This window comes from Meleagris gallopavo, chromosome 17 (genome assembly GCF_000146605.3).
Source record: "Meleagris gallopavo isolate NT-WF06-2002-E0010 breed Aviagen turkey brand Nicholas breeding stock chromosome 17, Turkey_5.1, whole genome shotgun sequence".
Lineage (NCBI taxonomy): Eukaryota > Metazoa > Chordata > Aves > Galliformes > Phasianidae > Meleagris > Meleagris gallopavo.
In genome coordinates this window covers 4562308-4576040 of record NC_015027.2, presented here as the reverse complement: position 1 = coordinate 4576040, position 13733 = coordinate 4562308, and the positions used below count along the sequence as shown (strand labels likewise).

The following is a 13733-nucleotide window of genomic DNA, read 5'->3' as shown; positions in this document are numbered from 1 at the left end:
TGGAGATGCCGGGGATTGAACCCGGGGCCTCATACATGCAAAGCATGCGCTCTACCGCTGAGCTACATCCCCCTGCCCCTCGTGCCCACCCGGCCGGCTGCAGCGCTCCCTCCTTCATTCATCCGAGCGGGTAACAACGCGCGCGGCGGAGCCGGGCGGGGAGCAGTGCTGCGTGGGCTTTGGGTGTCTCCTGGAGCACAGAAGCGCTCTGTGTTCGCGCACGGCTGGCTGTGTGTGTTTGTTTTATGGTTTGTTTTTTTTTTTCTCTTCGAAAGCCGGAAAAATTCGAGGGAGAAAAAGTGGAGAAAAACTTGAGGAAGTCAAAAAGAGCCACTCTCTCCCCGTCGGGGAATCGAACCCCGGTCTCCCGCGTGACAGGCGGGGATACTCACCACTATACTAACGAGGACGGTGTGCAGCCCTTTCCCGCGGCCTAGAGTGTGTTACTGCTGCCGGGAGCATCCCGCGCCGCGACCCCTCGGGCCGGGGGAAACTGCGAACTGCTCGGCTGCAAAACAACAGCTATGGGGAGAATTAACGAAAAAAACGAAGGGGAAAAAAACCTGCCGAAACCCGGGATCGAACCAGGGACCTTTAGATCTTCAGTCTAACGCTCTCCCAACTGAGCTATTTCGGCGGCGATACGACCCTCTCCGGGCTGCCAATACGACCCCGCCCCGCCCCGCTTGTCCCTGAGCTCGGTGCAGCGCGAGTACGTGCGGACGGCCGCTCGGGGGCAGTGCGCGGCTCCGGGGTCGGCTGTCGCCAGGAACCCTCCACGTATCTCCCATCGCTCTGCTCTAAAGCCCGGGAAACAGGTAGGCCCCCGGCACCCCGCGGTAACTGCCCTCCCCCGCCGCGGCCCTAAGTGCCGACACTGTGCCGGGGCCTCCAAGAGAAAAAATTGCGCCGACAGTCAAAATATGTACTGCCTCCCCGTCGGGGAATCGAACCCCGGTCTCCCGCGTGACAGGCGGGGATACTCACCACTATACTAACGAGGACGGGTACGAACACCTCTCCACCTCTGCTTCTGCTACAGGGTGTAGCTCCGCTGGTGGCGCGCGACGGCTGTGTGCAGGATGTCTCCGTTCTGCGGGAACCGTCTGTACAACAAGGGGATGTAGCTCAGTGGTAGAGCGCATGCTTTGCATGTATGAGGCCCCGGGTTCAATCCCCGGCATCTCCACATTTTTCCCTCCCTTACTTTCATTTTTCTTCACCGCTTTTATATCTTCTACCCCCCCTTCCTCGACTCATAGGCAGAACGCAGAAGCACTCTGCAAAGCCAGCTACCTTGCTTTCACTTGCCAAGATTCCCTATATCTCACCTTTGCCATTTGTAAATTAGCACCACACTTAGTTTTTTTCACCCCTCCCAAACAGGCTGCAAAGTGCAGTAACAACTCCTGCTGCTAGAGTTAGTGCTGAGCACCACGACTCTATAACACCAAAGCTTATGAAACAAACAACCCCTAGTTCTTAGTGTGCTGTAACTCACATAACCCACAGGTTTTCTCATTTCAGTCCTTCCCCACACAGTTCTACAGGGCAAAAGGCAGCGAGTGGGCAGCTCCACGAGGCTGCAGCCAGCCCAGCATGAGGGGAAGGCTGTCCTTGAGAGCTGCGGTTGCATGTGAGGAAGGGCCTACGAAGGTCTAACATTCTGCTTCTTGAAACGCTCTGCGTAGAAAACATTTCTCCCATCCAAACCAAAAATTACATATATTTATTGTAGTCCCTATGACTAATATAGTCCAAAGCAAAACGTAACTGGTAAAATACAGTGGATAAAATTATCCAAATATTAACATTATAAAGCACCCACCAAACAGCTGATGGGGCTTCTGAGAGCATAGCAGGCTGAAAACCAGAGCTAAGAGCCACAGAAAGGCACTGTTAGCAGCTAGGCAGTCCCTCTGATCATCAGATCATGGAAACCGATGCTCCAAAAACACTTCGGAGAAAAGGAGCACCCCAAGAACAGAGCTGGGTGTCACAGTGCTACTGGTGGCCACTGCTTGGCTATGTCCTCTTGCATAACCTCAGGGATCCACTGGCAATAGGCCGCGAGCAGATCTGGAATAGAAAGAGAGCAGCAGTGAGATGGCTTGATACTGATCAACATCCATTTGGCTCTTTCACAAGAATCAAAACTCACAACATTATGGATTCCATTCAAAAAATAAAAGGTTGGAGCACATCAAGTGGAAGAGCCCACCTTACATGTACCTCAAAAAGCCAACAACAAAGTCCTCACTGGCAGGACTAATATTTAAGTAGTAGGACACTTACACTTGGGGTTTTTCTTCCATGCAGCCAGCAAAGCATCACGATTATCGCAATTTTCAGCAACCAGAGCCTGCAGGAGGAATTCTGTCCTGGGCTGAAGCCTACGTGAGTCCAAGACAAAATGGTGCCATAAAGCAATGACCTTCAGCTCAGTTTAGCCGAGTGTTACAGCGTTCAGCTCACCTTTCTGAATTCATGCTCATTGATAATGTAAAACACAAGACCTCTGGATATAGAGAGACATTTCCTTAGCTCAAGAAAGTTCTCATGCACTTGTATGGAGCCACTCGCAGAGGTGAGTGTGATCAGTGCATTCTTTGTGCATCCACCCAGCCCTTACAATACTGCAGGACAGTTTTTCTTGGTTAAAAACAAAAACAAAAACCATCCAAAACTGCAATTTTCAGCTCTCTGCAAAGAAACCTCAGCTCACTGCCTCATACACCCTTCCCAGAGTTTAGTTTTTTGTTATTATTTTTTTAAGAAAGTTAAAAGCATTCAGTGGAGAAAAACTCTTCACAACTTACTTGGACCACGTTTTCAGCATTATGAGAGGACTGGAGAGCAGACACTGGCTGTAAGACCCCAATTTCTCAATGACCTGTGAGATACGTTGCAGTAAGCACATAACAAACAAGGTAAATTGTTCTGTGGAAGCAATCATCAATGAACTTGAATTGCTGTAGGTTTCAGTCCCATATCCTGTATCCCCAACTCTCCCTTTGCAGATCTCCATACCAACCTTGACCTGACTACCCCACCTGATGACTTGTCTCTGAGAATGGAGAGACAAGAACTATAGCCTTTTTCCTTTGAGAAAACAGGACTCAAATTTGGGTCTCTTTCACCCACCAGCTAATTCTCATGCCATTCTGTATCTTTGAGCTCTATCCCATCTCACCAAGTTTAGCACATTCCAGCAGCCATAAGCAAGCCTCATCTCCAGAAACTGGGCTAAAACACTGCTAATGTCCAAGAAGTACTGCAGCCAGACCACACATACCTTTCCTTCAAGCAGGAACCTGGCAAAGTATTTATAGCGATCGATACCTTCTGGATAGTCAACCTCAACAGCAGGGAGCTGCCAGCTAACTCGATCTGGAAAAAGATCACAAAGTCTCCTCAACACTTGATGAATATAAATTTCCACGTGTACCGCCAACCCTGGCAGCCTCTCTCTTTAAAAAGGTTAGTGATGGACATAAAACTGCCATGCCAACAGGAAGACATTAACATTTAAACACTTTAAATCCTGTGAATCTGCTCAAACCGCTGTCAAGCCCTTTGAACAGTCCAAACTGAGCTCTACCCTTTGATATGGTGGACAGCGTCATTAAGAGACATTACAGTAACTAACGACAGAGCAGCTCTCAGGCAGAATGACTGAGAGAGATGTTGTAAGCAGCTTACAAAAGACACTTGGCCTGTGACATCGAATTCTGCCTGTTTCAGGGCAGTATGATGGAGGAGGATTTTCCAGAGGTTTCCCAAAGTGGCAGTATGATGGCAACAGAGCAGGAATCCACTCAGGTTCAACTGCAGACACACCTGAGAAAGGGAAAACACACCTGAAGGAAGCCTTGCTGCCAAGAGCTGCCACTCAGCAGCAGTCCTATGAAGGAAGTTTTCCGCTCTGCATTCCTAATCAAGTCTGCAGAATGGACAAAAGCAGTCTCACCTTTCATGTACAGTTTTGTAGTCTCAACAATTTCTTGATACACCACAAAGTCTGGGAGCTGCTTGAAAAGGACTGAGCTTGGATGGATAAACACTGGGTCGTCCAGAAGAGCAGTCTTTAAGAAAGCACAGAGGATTGGAGCAGAGTAGGAACTGGCAACCTCATTTCTTGATTGCATCAAATTTCACTCTCTCTCAGATACACATTCATAATGTCTTAAGCGATGGAGGTATTTAATAACACTTTTCTTTTCTGCTCTGTTTTCTTTGGGGACATTAAGCACTCTGCGAGATGGACTAATGGCCCTTTTACTCTTTTACAGCAATTCCTGCACAAGGACTTGGAAACTGCAACATTGGAAACTTCAATTCTATGGCAAGAAGCTGGAGAAAGCCAACACACACAACCCTATGGCTGCACCCAGACAGAAGCCCAGGCTTTGCAGAGTGCCCCTCTGCCACACAGACACAAGCAAAGAGCAACTCAGGTAAACTGAGCTGTTTACCTTGTAGGCATTCTTCCACTTATCATCCAGGAGTTCTTCAGCCTGAACCCTCCGAGCAAGGTGGTCCCCCAGCCCTGCCAATACGATCTGTCGCAAGTAAGTCGCTTGTGCTTCTGTTGGGGGCTTCATCTTCGGGTCAACATAGAGGCCAGCATCAGTGCAGACTGAGTTCACTGCAGGCGAAAAAAAAAAAAAAAAATGGTGAGTTAAGATTCAGCTGATTGGTTTGCTCCCAAAATATGACAATTCCCCCCAGAATCCAATTACCTGCTGTTGTCAGCTGCCCTCTCAATCGCCTGATTTCCAGCATGGCTTTGTAGCGGAGCCCGTTTTCTTCACAGAATTTAGGAGTACATCCAGAGTACTCACAGGCCCCCACTGCTCCTGGAAGTGAATAGTCAAGCGGGGAAAACAACTTCACAAATGAATTCTAATTAAACCAACTGTGGCACTGTCACAGTCAGCATGAGCATAATGCAGTTCCCACTCAGCCAGGGCCATTTGTCAGCTCATGATGCCTCAACGCTGCCTAGGATCAGCCTAGGAATTACACTTCTACACTCAGTCCTACAGCAGGATGGTTTTGTATAAAGCTGAGGTCAGGGTGATGGGAAAAGGAGAATGGAAGTTATCAGCATAGGGAAAGTTCTGTGTGCAATACCTAACATCACCATGAGGTCTCCAAGCTTCTGCAATGACCCTTGCCCAGCCCAGATTCTCTGCATCTGTACAAGCCTTCCTTTCTTCCCCTTCAGCTTCACTGTCTCTTCTTCACTTGCTGCTGGCCTAAAAGAAACACAGAACAGCATGAATCAGATTGTGCTCAAGAGAGGCATCAACATCTGTACTGGGCTGGATGGGGCCCCAGGCAGCCTCATCTATTGGGAGGTATTCCTGCCCATGGCAAGGCATTGGAATTGGATGGGCTTTAAGGTCCTTTCCAAACCAAGCTGTTCTATGATGCTATGGTTCCATATAAACTGGGAATTGGGCTCCTTCTCTTACCTGTCAAACTCTTCAAAAAGCTCCCGAACAGTCATGGCAGACACAATGGTAATGGTGTAAGGCAGGCAGTCATGCTGCCTGCTTAGTGCCAGCATCTTTGCATAGCGAGGGGCAACAGGAAAAGTGGCCATTACTCTGCCCAGGGGACTAATAGGGCAGCTCAGCTTTGCTGCCTGCTGTTCCTTCAGCCTGTGGGGAGAGAAGTCATGCAATGAAGTAACATCTGCATTCATGCAAAACCCGTGTTTCTGCCCTTGTGGGTGCTTTATCTCCACGGGGAAATATGTTGAGGACCACAGCCATTACCTTCCTGTCATAGGGGGCTCCTTCAGGGCACCTAGGGCTATCAATAACTCCTCAGCTGCTGCAAGTGCTTCTGCTGGAGGTGGTGTTGGGAATGGAAAGTTGATTACCTACAGGTACCAAATAAAATGCCTCTCAGTACATCACTGACATGGCAGAGTCTGGATCAGTAAGAAGCCTTGGAAAGGAGCGAAAACCTCACCTTCCATTACAAAGACCAAAGAAAAACATTTAGAATGTGTGCCACAAGCAAGAGGAAAGGACATATAATAGGAGGAAATGCTTAGAACAAAACCATTAGGAAATGTGAAAACAAGCATGACAAGCTGCCATTGACTGCAGGCACCGCCTAGAGCAGGCTGCTTAATGTCCAACTCTAAGCACTGTGCCTTCTAAAGCCCACATCTAGCTCCAAAACACAATCCCTATTTTGATAGGGGACTTTTCAGCAGAGAAAAGATGATGCAAAAGTTCTTATGACCAGAACAGGTCTGGTAAGGTCTGCTGAATTCATAACAGCATTTGCATTTCACAGAACGGAAACCAAATCCCAGGACCCTTATTTCTAATATGGATTTGTGTTTGTTTCTGGCTCCAAAGGGCAACTACTTTAATGAGCTCCATAATACAGAGCCAGTCTGATACCTCACCTTTTCTATATTTAGTGCCTTCATTTGCAAGATCAAGTCTTCCACAGGTCGCTTTGTTATTTCTGGCGCAGAAAATTTCTCAAAGTCCATGAAGACAGCTGAAGAATACAACCTAGTGGACCAGAAATACTGCTTGGAAACATGCAAGAAATCTTAACTCAGGAAATGTGTGTGAAAAATTGGCAAGGGATTTAAAATCAAAAGGCAGTTGAGGGTAACATTTACACAACCCTCTTCCCAGCAGCTCGCTGACCTGTAGCAGTGCCCTGGTTCAGTCCGGCCTGCACGACCTGCCCGCTGGTTAGCTGATGCTTGAGATATCCAGGTGACTCTGAAAGATGAAACCCCAGTGATTTTGTCATAGAAACGCTTCTTCACCTTTCCACAGTCAACCACATATTTGATGCCTGGGATGGTGAGCGACGTCTCTGCCACGTTGGTGGCTACAACACAGAGTCTCGTGCCAGGAGGAGGAGGCCTGAACACCTGCAGCAAACAGATGGGCGTGTGAAATGCATTGCCAACAAAATCCTTGATGCACCCGATAGCTGTGAGTAATTTTAACATGCTACAAGACTACTGCTTTTCATCTCTCCCAGCCCACTGGACTGGACATCAGGGAGAGCACAGGCCAAGCAATGCCTGCTCCAAACCCAGCCTATCTTGTCCACTGAGCCATTCCAGTCTGCCTGCTGGCAGTGGTCCAAAGTGGACCTTTTAGCTCACAAAACACAAGAGACTTAAAACAGCAATGCCACCTATCAGTAAGGGTCATTTGTTTTTGTGACAATGAATCCTTTACCTTTGCTTGTTTCTCCGGTGCTAGTAAAGAATAGAGAGGGAGCACATAAAGAGGAAGGGATGAATCTGATTTCTCTTCTGTGAAGAAACAAAGCAATAATCTTAAATACATAGTAAGTCAACTTCTAGGCTTATCCCCAGTGATGTCTCCAGGAGCATAATTCATTAAAAAGCAGCAACAAATTATTTGGCATAAATGTCAATCAGAAAAACTTTACTCTTCCATTATGCAGACCAAGTGTGCTGTCACACCAGTCTAGCAGAGGACAGCTATTTCATGTCACACGTTTCACAGCTAACTGTAGGTAAATGCCAAACCTTCTTCTGAGTCTCCATCTCCTAAGTCGAGGTCAACATCAGATCCTGCAATATCATCGTCAGTTTCAGCATCTCTGTCTTCATCTCCTTCATCCACTGGTACAACAGCGTAATTGTCCAGATTGATTTGGGGAAGTGTCTGAGGAAGACGGGAAAGAAGACAATGAAATGTAAGTGGGAACACAGACAGCATTTCATATAGCTTTGAAAACAAAGCTGAGCTTGGGGATAGCCCAAGTCACAATTTCAAACAGCATTCTGTGCCGAGCCATGTTTCTTCACAGGGAGGACAGTAGCAAAGGGTAACACTTCTTCACACCACTCCAGCTACCAGGACCCCAGACCAGCAGACAGTACATCTGCAGCATCAAGATCTCCTCCTAACACAGTGCATGTGGGAGCTGGGCAGAAGCCAAATGCTACCATCCATCACAGACACATCAGACTCAATTCTGGGTAACAAATAGCCAGAGGAGAGGCAGCCCTGGAGACAGCAAGTCTGCAACTCCTTCCATTAACATTTTAAGGTCAGTACTTAACTGAAATCTGTCTCCTACCCACAGTATCCAGGGACACATTTTAGCACTCTGCTGCTTGTAAGGCAGTACTTAGGAGTGCAAACAGTGCTACTGTATTTCTGCAGGGGACACATGCAGGCCACAAGACTTCATGCGAGCCTAAACCATGCGAGCCTGGTGAGAAACACCACTATGCAGTAGTGCTCTCCTGCAGGGAGGGCCCTGCTCTGTCTCTGGGAGGAACCCTAGCCATCACAGTACCGCAGCTTTCCTCCGCCTTCTTGATTTCTTAAATTTTCGCATTTCTTCCACTGATTCTTTTCTGTCATCGTCATCTCCTACAAAAACAGCCATCAAATCACTGTTAGCTGTGCATATTTTCATCTCAGAAAAAGGAGTGTACAGTTTGTCCCCACCCCCACCTCCTGTAGGATTCCAAAGGCACTGCAGTACGAATGAAGCAAGCAGCCCTGCTGAAGGCAGAGGGCACAAGGAACCATACTGAGGACCAACAGCAGCACACAGCAAGTGTGTGCCTTGAGGTTGAGAAGACAACTAGCTGAGCTACATCAGGATTTCGCTTTCTAAAGCCATCCTGGGAAATTCCAGTATCCTAGACCCTACCCCCAACCCTTGTCTTGAGAAATTTTAAAATAAAAATTCTTATTTTAGGTGCAAAGGAAGCTCATTTCTCAGAGAGGGGAATTTAATTCAATTCCAAGTTTAATTCCATTAATTTAAGTCCAAGTCTTATTCAATAGCATTACCTGCAGTGCTGTTTTTTTGGAAGGGAAAGGCCTTTCTCAGCCTCCTACAGAGAGAGTGAACTTCTGCCTGGCCTGTCAAGAACACCAAAATCCCACCTGCAAGAGATGAGATCACTCTAAATGCCATGCACCACTGCTTAAGTCACCAAAAAAAGCTAAAAAAATTCTACAGGTAGGTTAAATGTGAAGAATTTGAGAGGCTCCACAGTGCCCTTACCTGAGGGTAACATCCGATGGATTTTACACACTTTTCGGAAGCATTCCCCACTGTAGTCATCCAGGGGAGTTTTCTTGTTAAAATGAACAGTGACAGGGAACTGCCTCGCATCCACCTAGAGAGGAAATCCAACAGCAAACAAGCCATGTTTGTAATGCCAGCGCAGTCATTGCAGCCCTCATGGCAGAACTAGATATGCATATCCTGAAGTCTGTGCAGCTTTTGGTTTTGGTAACCTACAAACCACTGGACCCATGGAAGTGATCCGTGTTGGCTATGCTAAACACCATGAAACCAAGAGGGAAACTCAACTATTCTGTCTTGGATTGAGGCTTCCTAACCATAACTTCCAGTCTTCCAAAGTAATCCAATTCTGCCAGGGGAAATTCCCTGATAGAAAACCACTGAGTCCCAAATGACAGAACAAAACCATGTTTTACATTGACATCCAAAAGATTTAGGCACCAAATGGACAGATTAGAGTATCTCATTTTTTATTTCATAAAGGAAGCCTCGCTGTATTTTCAGCTGCTCCACCTAGCTCAGATCCCAGCAAGAAGAACAATACCTGCAGAACAGGAGGTGTGACAGCAAACAGCCTGGTGTTCTCAGTGAAATCTTCCACACGGAGGGTGGCTGACATGATGATCAGCTTCAGCGGCAGCCCCTTCTGCAGGGACACACAGCTGTCACTCTTTGCCTGGAAGCATGTGGCACTTACGCTATACAGCACACAGAGCAAGAACTATTGGCAGCGTTGGACACAAGAGCTTTCTAATAGGCCAGAAATTTTAATTACTTGTGTCTGGTGGCACTGCAATCAGATATTGTGTGAAAAGCTATCTACTGGCACCCCTTCCTCGTGTGCCTTCTGCCACGCAGCTTCTCTCACCTTCTCCCGAAGAGGCACGATGCGAGACAAGAGCCCTATCAGGATATCTGTGTACATGCTTCTCTCGTGGGCTTCATCGATAATGATCACTTTGTACTTTAAAAGCAGAAAATCCTGAGAAGAAAAAAGAGGCATTTCCCCTCATTTCCACACTGAGGTGCGGCCCTACACAGGCAGTGTAGCACAGACCCAAACTCTCAAGGCCATGCAAAGCAGCCTAGATTCCAAGACTCCTTGCTCTCATTTTACACAGCAAGATAACCCCAACTGAGAGACTGTGGGAACGTAAAAAAAAAAACTGTTCAGGGCAGCAGCTGTGGAGCAAGGGGAGCTGCTCAGAGCAGCAGCTGCAGAGCAAGATAAGCAAGGACATCTTCTGAAGAACAAAGAACATCTCATGGCTCTGATTGGATAAGCTTCTGTGTGAACGATTAAAGAGTGTTTTTGCAGAATGCTTTGCTAACATGCATAAATAGAGTAGTGCTTAACAATAAAGTAGACTAATAGCCTTTAACCACATTGGTGTGCTGTTACGTCTCCAGCGCATCCTGAGATCCAGAGACTTCCCCACAAGAGATTTCTCAGCGCTGAAAGGGATTTTGCTTGAAAGGCTGGCAACAAACCCACACAACTCGGCTGGCACCTCTCCAGAAGGAGATCCATTCCTTCTCCCAGCAGCAAGGGCAGTACCTCACCTTCTGCACTTCTTTCAGCAGCACACCATCTGTCATGAACTTGATTTGTGTCTCATCTGTGACATTTCCTTCATATCGTATTTGATACGAAACCACTCTGTGAGGGAATAGCAGGAGAGCCACGAGGCATGGAGAGAAGCAGGAAATTAGCGTGCAGATCAGGAAGCAGCCTTCAGCCTAACTAAATTAGGACTCAATGCCAACATACAAAAAAATGCACCCCAACAGCCCACTAGAGCCTCACACACAACAAACACCAGAACCTGGGGTACACAGCAATTCCACTCCATGCGTCTGCACGTGCTTTTACAGATACCACCACAGCAGTCTGTAAGTAACCTGCCACAGAATCTCACCAAAGGCAGAACAGTGACACACACACTTCTGTTTCAATCTATCACATGTGCAGTGCATCTCAGTGTAGCCTTCCCAGCAAGGTCTCAGCAGGTTTCCTTCTCACCTGTGTGACAAATTCATCTCCTTGGCGACGCGCTGAGACATGGACACTGCAGCCACACGCCGGGGCTCGGTGATCCCAATGATGCCATTTGAACTAAAGGGGCAAAGAACAACAAGGGGAGGTTGTTTAAAGGTTTCAAAAGATTGCTTGTGTGCAAAGGGTTTTGCAAGTCACAGCTGTACTCCCTTCCGGTTTTTAAAAGCTCCTTCAGCACGGCCACTGCCACTGCAAAGCAAAGAGTGAGCTCTCCAGTTCAGCCATTTCAGAATACAGGAGACAAATCAGAAGTGACTGAGCTCAGCTTCACCTTTTCTAGCTACATTTGCTGTATACAAAAGACAACGCCTACCTGGTATAACCAGCTTCATAGAGAAACTGGGGGACCTGGGTGGTTTTACCACTGCCCGTCTCTCCGCATATGACGACGATGGGGTTCTCATTAATGGCTTCCATGATGACTTGCTCTTCAGCCAGAATGGGCAGCTTTAGTCTCGCTTCCTAAAATAAAACATGTGGTTTATACACATCATTTAGTCCTCCCAAGGATTGATAAGTGTTTCCTAGCTCAGATGACAAAATCCACAAAAAGGAATTCCGCAAGGTTTGAGGCTCGAAAAGCTTCAAACCAGTGAATATCCCACTGTCATGCCTAGGACTAGACTCATCCAAACAGCTTCTCAGAAAGCAGCCACAAGTTTCTGCACTTTAATTAGTGAAACTACAGAATCCCCTGAGCTTATCAATACCGCAGTTCCAACAGAGCCCTTCCATAACCCTCCTATGTCCATTCAAAGACACATAGAACTCTTCCCAGTTCTGGAGAACATCCTACTCACATCAAATGGAATAGAATGATAGTGTCTGCAGCGAACTGCAAGATGCTGTCATTCCTAAGCCTGCAGGTAACTGCTCAGCCTTACCTGAATCTCAGGAGATCTGTCCACTGGAACAAAAACCGCAGGCTTGCACGATGGTTTGCTGGACACAGCAGGAGCAGCCTGCTGGCTCACCACGGGCTTCTTTGTGTCTTCCTCTGGCTTCCCAGCACAATTCACATTAGTGGATGAAAGCTTTTCAATTTCTTGTTTCTCCTCTTTCTTCTCCTCCTCAGAGCAACTGGATTCACCCTCAGGCTCTGATTCTGAATCTGAGCTGTGTCTTCTCTTATTTGCACCGCTGATGCTCCTGATCTTCTCAGGTACAGCAGTGCCTGGCTCCTGCAATACCCTAGAACAACACACCACCACGTGAACTACAGCGACAGGATGAGAGGTGATGGCCTTAAGTAGCACCAGTGGAGGTTCATACAGACACTAGGAAAAAACAGGCTGCCCAGAGAGGTGGTGGGATCACTGGCCCTAAAGGTGTTCAAGAACTGTGGAGTTCACACATCTACAGCAAACTGAACTGTACCACCACGTCACTGCGTGAGCCTGAACCCAGAGAAAGAACTCCTGCACAGTGGGCATCGTGCAGCACTAAGACAGGTTCCCCAGAAAAGAAAGATGCGAAGGTTGCCACAACCACAGCAGTAAGTCAGAAAGGTTTTCCCCCAGCACTGCTTCACCTTTTGGGCTGATACATGCGTCCCCCGATGCCAAGCTTGGAGGTGGTGTACAGAAGCTTCATTTCTGCCTGGGAAGCCTGCACCTCGCTCAGCTTGCTCAGCAGCTCAGCGCGCTGCGTGGGAAAACCAACTAAAGTCAGTACTGATAGTCACTGGGAAATAATCTCATTTAAAGATCGGCTCCCAAGTTAACTACCATTTGAAGAGGGGGAACCAATGGCAGAATTACTCACAAGCAGCACTGTACCTGTTTTTTCTTTTCTTTCTGTTCTAAAACTCTCTGTAAGTTTTTCTTCTGTTTCCTGCTGAGAGGTTTCTTCTGCCGTTGCACAACGTTTGGTGCTTTCTTTTTCTTCTCTTTCTTTGCTGGCAGTACCAGGGCATTGCTCCCATCAATTCCCTTCAGTGGTGCTCCATCTGCAAGCATCGGTGTGTTACTCACCAGAACCAGGAGGGCCGGTGTCAGCACACTGCTCAGTGGCCAAATCACACACTGTACCGGATACGGCCATTCCAGACAAACACAACCCTCCCTTCCAGTCAGAACCAATCCCACTTGTTAGCAGGAACAAAAACCCTATGGCACGGGGGCTGAATACTGCAATGCTTGCTGTGGCTGCTCAGCTCATCCCCTAGGCTTATGGCACAGCACTGACAGCACCTTTCCTCCTTTTTTTGCAACCTCACAGCCAAAGGATGTAGAGCAGCTCAGGGCCACATGCGACACCACAGTCTCTACCAGAGACAAGCGACTTCTAGTAGAGAAGTCTGCATTAGTAACGGTTTGATAATAATTACGTGAGAAAAGTGATCAAAAAACCCACAAACGTCGGCCTTGATAGAGCAAGCGTAAAGCACAGAGGTAGTTTAATAACTGGATTGCCTTAGTAAGCAACAGCCTAAGTGATGCAGCAGCTGCTATAACAGAGCCATCGCCACCCATCCTACACGACCTTTCCAGACCACGTAACGGCCCAACAGCAGCGCGGTGACACCGCAGCCACCCCGAGCTGCGCTGCGCCCCGCGCACCTCCCAGCTCCAGCTGCAGCCCCGCCGGTTCGGCC

At 47.7% G+C, this 13733-nt stretch overlaps 1 protein-coding gene and 5 non-coding genes across 6 annotated transcripts; 1 reads left to right on the top strand and 5 right to left on the bottom strand.

Annotated features, from left to right (window-relative positions):
- TRNAA-UGC lies at window positions 1-72 on the bottom strand. The gene has a single exon. It is a non-coding gene; the product is annotated as a tRNA-Ala (tRNA).
- Window positions 73-337: 265 nt separating this feature from the next.
- On the bottom strand, window positions 338-409 carry TRNAD-GUC. Its single transcript has one exon. It is a non-coding gene; the product is annotated as a tRNA-Asp (tRNA).
- Window positions 410-564: 155 nt separating this feature from the next.
- Window positions 565-637, bottom strand: TRNAF-GAA. The gene has a single exon. It is a non-coding gene; the product is annotated as a tRNA-Phe (tRNA).
- Window positions 638-932: 295 nt separating this feature from the next.
- TRNAD-GUC lies at window positions 933-1004 on the bottom strand. Its single transcript has one exon. It is a non-coding gene; the product is annotated as a tRNA-Asp (tRNA).
- A 113-nt stretch (window positions 1005-1117) lies between these two features.
- TRNAA-UGC lies at window positions 1118-1189 on the top strand. The gene has a single exon. It is a non-coding gene; the product is annotated as a tRNA-Ala (tRNA).
- Window positions 1190-1706: 517 nt separating this feature from the next.
- On the bottom strand, window positions 1707-13732 carry DHX37 (DEAH-box helicase 37; the record flags this gene model as incomplete). The annotated part of the gene is made up of 27 exons (XM_031555899.1): window positions 1707-2079; window positions 2296-2393; window positions 2820-2893; window positions 3296-3390; window positions 3703-3840; window positions 3971-4085; window positions 4476-4648; window positions 4743-4859; window positions 5137-5261; window positions 5481-5669; window positions 5787-5893; window positions 6434-6545; window positions 6687-6919; window positions 7236-7312; window positions 7553-7691; window positions 8332-8408; window positions 8838-8933; window positions 9055-9169; window positions 9623-9724; window positions 9947-10060; window positions 10642-10738; window positions 11102-11194; window positions 11451-11599; window positions 12022-12328; window positions 12669-12781; window positions 12916-13085; window positions 13699-13732. Coding segments are annotated over 27 exons (3342 nt in total), but the record flags the coding sequence as incomplete, so codon positions are not given.
- Between the last annotated feature and the right edge of the window lies 1 nt (window position 13733).